The sequence below is a fragment of the Giraffa tippelskirchi genome, chromosome 10 (assembly GCF_054371585.1).
Source record: "Giraffa tippelskirchi isolate mGirTip1 chromosome 10, T2T-mGirTip1v1.2.pri, whole genome shotgun sequence".
Taxonomy (NCBI): Eukaryota; Metazoa; Chordata; class Mammalia; order Artiodactyla; family Giraffidae; genus Giraffa; species Giraffa tippelskirchi.
The window spans coordinates 9,525,645-9,533,400 of record NC_137284.1 but is presented as its reverse complement, the minus strand read 5'-3'; the positions used below and the strand labels follow the sequence as shown (position 1 = coordinate 9,533,400).

Sequence of the window (7,756 nt, the reverse complement as noted above, 5' to 3'; positions counted from 1 at the left end):
CCGGTCCGTCGTCTGGCAGGTCTGGCAGCGGGAGCTGCTGGAATCTTGCTTCAGAGGCTTTCAGAGCTTAGACCTCATCTCCCCTAAGTCTTCCCGGATTGCACACCTTCCCCAGCCCAGGCGTGCCGGGCACCCCTACTTGTTATTCCAGGCCCCGTTTCTTCTCCCACGGCTAGTGGAATGGGACTCTGGACTCTTTTGAAGCCCAGGCTGGAGGAGTGGGGAAAGGTGTGGGCCTGAACGTGGACTGGGTATCTGGCCTTCACCTGCGGAGCCGCCTGGTGCTGCGGCAACACTGCCCATAGAGGCATTGAGGTGCTTTTCCTACAGCCCATCTCATCCTCTTAAGGAGTTAATTCCCCTTTCAGAGCTGAGGATACTGAAAATAAGAGACATGCCTGAGGGGAGGGGGTAATTTCCTGGTGCTCCAGTGGCTAGGACTCTGCTTCCACTGCAGGAGGCCAGGTTGGATCCCTGATCTGGGAACTAAGATTCCAAAGGCCGTGTGGCATGGGGACGGGGGCGGGGGGCGAGGGGAGAGGATTAAGAGACATGCCTGAGGGGAGGGGGCGTGGGCAGGTAGGACCTGTGCCTGGGACAAGGGACACATTGACCTGTGACCTGCCCACTTGATTCATCATCTGAATACCAGCTTTGACCCCTCCACTCCTGGCCTCCAGTAGAGGTCAGGCCAGTCTGATTCTGACACCCCTGCTCTCCCAACACTGCTTGGCTTCTTCAGTACCTCTCCCGCCTCCCAGGACCACCGCCTTCAACACATGGCAGGGCATTTAACCTAAAGGGTGCTCAAGCCTAAGTGGTGGTCAGGGAGGGCCCTTCTCAGGGTCTGACAACCCAGGAAGCTGTGCTGTGGGAGAGGAGAAGGGGCTTTTGTGTCCTATGGTCATTCTCTACAGTGCTGTGTGCCGGCTAGCCTCTGGCCAGCCTGTCCTGTCATTGGAAGCTTCCTTTTCAAAGGGTTCTTGGAGCCCTGACAGCTGTATATGGGGTGAATCTTCACTCTCTCTCTCTCTGTAAGGGATCTGCCCCACCTAGGACCTCATTCATCTTGCTGTTCAGTCACTAAATCATGTCCGACTCTTTGTGATCCCATGGACTGCAGCTCGCCAGGCTTCCCTGTCCTTCACCATCTCCGGGAGTTTGCTCAAATTCATGTCCATTGAGTCAGTGATGCCATCCAACCATCTCATCCTCTGTCGCCCCCTTTTCCTTCTGCCCTCAATCTTTCCCAGCATCAGGATCTTTTCCAAAGAGTTAGCTCTTTGCATCAGGTGGCCAGAGTATTGGAGCTTCAACATCAGCAGGAGTCCTTCCAATGAATATTCAGGTTTGATTTCCTTTAGGATTGACTGGTTTGATTTCTTTGCTGTCCAAGGGACTCTCAGGAGTCATCTCCAGCACCATAGTTTGAAAGCATCAATTCTTTGGCACTTAGCTTCCTTTATGGTCCAACTTTCACATCCGTACATGACTTATTCCTCTAGGTCAGAATTTCTCAGACTTTAACCTGAGTCACAGTCAACTGGGCAGCTTATTAAGATGTAGCTGGGCTCTACCCCCTAGAGTTTCTGATTTAGTGAATCTGGGGTGCCCCAAGAGCTTATATGTCTAACAAGTTCCTGGGTGACACTGATGCTACTGGTCAGGACCACTGTGCCCTGAAGGGTTAACTCAACTTTCAGCCCAGTGTCTGGGCAGTCCAGACCTCACACACTCCAAGGAAAGGTTTGGCCCTTGCCTGGCTCCTGGGAGATAGCCCCTAAACCCTTGGAATATCCCATTTGATAAGAGTATTTTTGCTTATCTGGGAGCCAGGGGCCTCTTGGGATAGCCTCTGAAGGGGCTGGAGACTAAGTAACTAAGGTCAGCCATGTGGGTGGTCAGTAGCCTCCACGAAACACCAGACACCAAGCCTTGGCCGAACTTCCTGGTTGGCAGTGCTTCATGCAGCTGGAAACTGTGTTTGTGGGGTGGCGACTCATTGTTGCTGGGAGAGTTAAGTGCTGTCCCTGTGACTCCACTGGGAGAAGCCAGTGGAAGCTGGCAGCTGGTCTCTCCTGGACTCTGCCTGTGCACTTTTATGCTTTGCTGACTTTGCATCCTTTCACTGTAATAATTATAACCACGAAGATAACAGCTTTGCTGAGTTCTGTGTCCTAGGGAATGATGGACCTAAGGGTGGTCTTGAGGACACCCAGTGACAACCAGAGAGCCACTGCTCTGTGCTGTGGGATTAACCTCGCTAGGGTTTAGGCTTTGGGGGCCCCCTCGCCAATGAAGTGTCTGAGGGGCATCTTTGTGGAATGCTGTGGGAGGCTGTGAACTGCCTGGAAGCCTGGGTGTTGCTTTGGGGGTAACCCTGAAAGGTCTTTGTGGGTCTCTTGGCCCCAGTCTTCCCATCTGTAAATGGGGTTTTGGAGCATTTCTTTTCTCCCTGGGGTGGGGGGTGATGAGTTCCCCTTATGGCAAAGCTGCTGAAGAATATACTGGGCTGTGGGCAGGGGCAATTTATTTCATGGTCCTCCTACATCCGGTAGCCAGCTCTGCCCACAGCCTTACTCACCTGAGCTGGACGCTGGGTGCTGGGTTCACAGGTTTCAGTAGATCCAGCCACTCGGTGCTGCTTCTCCTGAGACCACCCTCAGGGCAGTGACCCACTTCTCATGGTACTTGGACCCTCCCTGCCCCATCCTGCCCTGGTTTACGACCAGGTCCTTAAGGGAATTCCTTGGCAGTCCTGTGGTTCGGTCTCCAGGCTTCCACTGCAGGGGGCACAGGTTTGATCCCTAGTCTGGGAACTAAGATCCTGCAAGCTGCACGGTGCAGCTGGTGGGGGTGGGGGTGAGGGAACAAAAAGAGCTAACTAACCCAGGGAAGAAGGCCCCTTAGTGGCCGCTGGTTATGTGGCTTTATTCACAGACTCAGCGCTTGCTGAGATTGGGAGGAAAGAACATTTGGGACCAGGCTGGGCCTGGAGGTGAGGGTGGCTGGGAGGCCATGCATGGGTCGGATGGGCGAGCTCACAGGAGGGAACCTGTGCTGGGCCAGGCCAGTGGCGGGTGGGGGGTGGAGGCAGGCAGCATGCGGGAGGCCTGGCTAGATCCAAGGGAGCAGATCTACCCAGGTGGTGTCTGTGAGCCAGGGAGGGAGGGTCTGAGGGCTTCTCCAGGGCAGGGGCTGGACAGCAGGCACCCCTGCCCCTCACTCCCAGGGCAATGACTTAGTGGGACAGTTGGGATGCCTGGTGCTGCATCCTTCTGCTGCCTCAGGGCTTGAAGTGTGACTGGCCACACCGGTCCCCTCTGGTGTCATTGTCCCGCTGATGCTTGGACATTTGCCTTGGGGGTGACCCACACAAGGACATCCTGAAGAGTGTTGAGGGCCCAGCGGAGTGGGCCGTGCCTGGGGAGGGAGGGGACCCCTGGGAGGCAGGGATACTCCCTTGAGCCAAGCTTTTCTCTCAGTAGTTGGTGTCAGTTCCCTGCTGGCAGGCGGTGCCATCTCCCACTCAGTCCAGGCCAGCCCCTGGGGCCAAGGAGGACTGCTTGATCAAGCCTCCTTTCTCCTGGCCCACTCTACTGGCTCTGCGTGGATTTCCTGCCTGAACACAAACAAGGAATCCAAAGCCCGGATACCCCCTCCCAGGCTTTCTTCCTGGTGAAGAGCCCATTCCCACCCAGCAGGGAACACAAGAACCAGTGCCCCCGGGTTCCCCAGTTTGGAAAGTTGGCAGAGTCTCCCTGGGTTGTGCAGGAAGGTGACATAGGGGCCCCGGAAGCCTGGGAGACCCCCAAGCAGGGCCCTGGGTCTGAGGTCACCGCCCCTGCCCGCTTTCTACTGGGGCCCACCGGGGTGGAGGGATGCAGGCGGGAGGGCCATCAGCATTGGCGGGAGGGGGTGCGGTGCACAGAGCCGGGGCGCTTGGGGATCTTGCGCCAGCGACGCTTGTCCCAGCGGCAGAGCAGCAGCAGGCGGAAGGTGTCCCGGAAGGCTTTGTTGCAGAGCGCGTAGCACATGGGGTTGATGGTGCTGTTGACATAGCACAGCCAGTAGCCCAGCTCCCACAGGGTCTCGGGGACGCAGTCCTTGCAGAAGGTGGACACCAGCACCATGATGTTGTACGGCGTCCAGGTGAGGATGAAGGCCAGCAGGATGGCGCTCAGGGTCCGAGCCGCCTTCTTCTCCTTGACCAGTGAGAAGGTCTTCCGCTTGGCCAGCTGCTCCTTCCCACGGGGCTTCTGGCTCTTGCCCGCCCGCTCGCGCCCCTTCCGGGTCGGCCTCTTGACCGTATTCGGGGAGCTCCGGGGCGGCTGCTTGGCGGGGGCCTGTGCCTCGGGGTCCACCATGGGCATCTTGATCACCACCTCGGAGCCAGGCTCCTCACCCTCCGAGGAGGTGAGGGACTCCATGGAGCCTTCGTCTTCCTCCTCTTCCTCCTTCCAGCTGTAGGCCTGGAGCAGCCGGGGGGTCCGGCAGCAGCGGCAGCAGCGCCCTGGAGGGGTCTCTGGGGAGCCTTCGGCCCCCGGCTGGGACCGCTCTGAGCTGCTGCTGCTGCCACCCCCCTTCCCCGGCGTCTCCGAGCCCTGCAGGGCCGCCAGCTCCCGGGCCCGGTTCTCTGTCTCCCGGTAGATGCGCCAGTAGAGGGTGCACATGACCGTGACGGGGAGGTAGAAGGCGGCCATGGCCGTGCCAAAGGTGATGATGGGCTGGGAGAGGAACTGGATGTAGCACTGCCCGGCCAGCACCGTCCGCTCCCCTACCAGGTACTGCCAAAAGAGGATGGCCGGGGCCCAGAGCACGAACGAAACCAGCCAGGCCAGGCCGATCATCAGGGCTGCCCGGCGGGGTGTGCGCTTGGCACGGTAGCTCAGGGGCCGGGTCACCGAGAAGTAGCGGTCAAAGCTGATGAGCAGCAGGTTCATGACCGAGGCGTTGCTGGCCACGTAGTCCAGGGCCAACCAGAGGTCGCAGGCCAGCGTGCCCAGAGCCCAGTGGCCCATGAGCAGATACGTGGTGTAGAGGTTCATGGAGAAGGTACCGATGATGAGGTCAGCACAGGCCAGGCTCAGCAGGAAGTAGTTGTTGACCGTCTTGAGCTCTGTGTTGACCTTGAAGGAGATGAGCACCAGCAGGTTGCCTGTCACCGTGGCCAGTGACAGGAGGCCCGTGGTGATCCCGATGACGGCCACTTGCCAGGGACCCTTTCCCGGTGCCAGGACAGTGATGTTGGGACTGACGGCAGGTGGCGCTGAGGTATTCATGGTGGCTGGGTGGAGTGGGGGAGGCAGCCCCTTCCTCTAATCACAGGACAGGGCTTCCTCAGGGGCTGGTCATCACCTGAAAAGAGAGGACATGCGCTTGGGCTGGGGTGCAGGACGCCTCCCAGAGCCCGGAGTGGAAGGTGTTGGGAGCACAGCCTCTGCCCTCTCAGAGTGGCAGCCAGACAGCGTCACACCATCCTCACTGGTGCCCGCGCCAGGCCCGCGCCTGGTCACTTAGAATGTACTTTCCCAGCGACAAATGGATTTACCAGAAGCCTGAGGGGGAGGGAATGGCTTTGGCATCCAGAGATCTGAGTCCCCATTCCAGCTTCACCATTCAGACTCCAAGCCTCAATTTTCTCATTGGGCAATTGCTGCTAACGCTTGTCTTGCTTAACTCATGAGGCAGGAGTGGGGAGACTGGCTTTGTACATGGGACTGCCACATTTTCAAAGCATTTCAGTCAATTTTGTTAAAGCTTTCATTTTCTGAGTAGTTACTACATGCCAGACACAGGGCTAAGCGCGTAATTGAATTGCCTAATTTAATTGTTGAACATTCCGGACTTCCCTGGTGGTCCAGTGGTTAAGAATCCACCTGCCAATGCAGGGGACATGGGTTCGATCTCTAGGGGGAGGGGGGCACTAAGCCCACGCACCACACCTAGAGAAGCCTGTGCAGCTGCAGTGAAGACCCAGCACAGTCAATAAATATATATATGTCGAGCATTTGTAGGAGGAAGGTCTCTTATGACTCCCATTTCACCAAGGCAACCGTGGCTCCAGCCGGCTCCATGGCCGGGCCATCGCGACACAGGCGGTGTGTGTGATTAGAACCCACTTCCGTCGCTTACTCTTTGAGCACGTGAAAATCCAGCGAGATTCTTCCGTGTAATAGGGAATGATGGGAAGGCGGGGGCAGGGGTCACCAGAGAAGAGAGTGGGCAAGAGATACAAGCAAAGGGGCGTGGCATATGCGCGCACGCGCAGTTTGGGGCTGGCTCAAACACTCTTATGAAGGCATCAGGGGAGGTTGAGCCAGGCCCAGATGCTTGCCTGATGATGGAAAATCTGGAGTAAAACCAAGCAGCATGGGCGAGGGCCTCAGCTCCCAGATAAGCGGGAGTTTGGTGACAGATGTGGTGTGTGAGGCCGCAGCTGAGTGGAGGGCAGCAAGGGGAACAGGAAGATTCCCCAGACTTTGCCTGAAGCTGGAGTCCAGCCCGGGCACTGAGGGTGGGTAGAGAGGAAAGCTATGACTCTGAGCGATACTGGCCGGGCAGAGGCCCAGCCCCTCAGCCACCACCTTGCTGCTGGATGTTCTTGTTCAGGGCTTCAGGCATCTTTCTGTTTGTTGAAGAGACTGAGTCTCCTCCTACCTTAAGGGCCGCTATCGTTGGAAAAATTCCAAGGGAGAGACGCTGGGCAGGGACCCCAGCAAGCCCTGGTGTTCCTGGGGACCTGGTCTGTGACGAGGAGACTAGAGTCTGTGAGAGGTCACTGGTGAGGGATGCTTGGTGCTATGTGGCTAGGGGTGTCCATGTGACAGCAACTCTCAGGATGAGGAGTTCAGAGTGTGACAGAAAGAGCAAGAAAGGCTGTGGCTGTCAATGCTCCTGGGTCTGGGGCACAAGGAGAAGTCCTGGCTGAAGAACCTGGACTCTGGAGTCAGACTGTCTGCATTTGAATCCAGGCCATACCATGTACTGGGTGTGTGGTATCCTCTAGCGATGCCACTGCTCTGTGCCTGGGTTTCCTTAGCTGACAAATGATAATAATGCCTGTCCCTAGCTGATGCTTGAGGAATTATTGCCTGGTTTAAAGAGTCAATAGATGTCAAGTGCTTAGAACAGCCCTGGTCCATGGTTCCCATGAACACAGCAACGGTAGCAACAAGGACTCCCTCCTGCCCAGAAGTGTCTGCTTCTTTGATGAAAATTTCTAATACTATGGGGAATTCACTGGTGGTTCATTGTTTGGGGCTCTGCACTTCCTCTGCTAGGGGCATAGGTTCAAACCTGATCCCTAGTTGGGGATCTAAGATCCTGCATGCCACATGGCGTCGCCTTTCCCCCAAATTCTATGATAACAGCAACTAACAATAACAATGGTCACTGCTATTAGTTAGCATCCCTGAGGGCCAGTCACTACTCACAGTACCTTTGTATCCTTTTTCACTTAACCTTAACAGGGAATCTATGACCTAGGGATTGTTTTTCTTTCCATTTTATAGATGAAGAAACCAAGGCTGAGAAAAACACAAGAATTTGTACTAGATCACACAGCTAAGGTAGGAATCAGGATTGGAGCCCAAGCAGTATGTTCCAACGAAACTTTATTTATAAAACTGATGGTCAGGTGGTCCAGTGGCTAAGCTCCACGCTCCCAACACAGGGGTCTTGGGTTTGATCCCTGGTCAGGGAACTAGATTCCACCTGCCACAGCTAAGACCCTGTAGCTAAATATACCACACTA

At 56.3% G+C, this 7,756-nt stretch overlaps 1 protein-coding gene across 3 annotated transcripts; it reads right to left on the bottom strand.

The window, feature by feature from the left end:
- Positions 1 to 2,912: 2,912 nt before the first annotated feature.
- On the bottom strand, positions 2,913 to 6,177 carry CHRM1 (cholinergic receptor muscarinic 1). 3 transcript variants are annotated; one of them, XM_081531733.1, is made up of 2 exons: positions 6,136 to 6,177; positions 2,913 to 5,358 (listed from the first exon to the last, which is right to left on the bottom strand). In XM_081531733.1, the coding sequence occupies exon 2, from the start codon at positions 5,280 to 5,282 to the stop codon at positions 3,900 to 3,902; it is 1,383 nt and encodes a 460-aa protein (XP_081387859.1). In that variant the 5' UTR covers positions 5,283 to 5,358; positions 6,136 to 6,177; the 3' UTR covers positions 2,913 to 3,899. The 3 variants fall into 3 exon arrangements, with proteins under 3 accessions (XP_081387859.1, XP_081387861.1, XP_081387860.1); XM_081531735.1 differs by having other exon boundaries at positions 5,941 to 6,159; XM_081531734.1 differs by having other exon boundaries at positions 5,946 to 6,156.
- Between the last annotated feature and the right edge of the window lie 1,579 nt (positions 6,178 to 7,756).

Coding starts and splice junctions, on each gene's coding strand:
- CHRM1 (XM_081531733.1), bottom strand. CDS start 5,282: ATGAATACCTCAGCGCCACCTGCCGTCAGTCCCAACATCACTGTCCTG.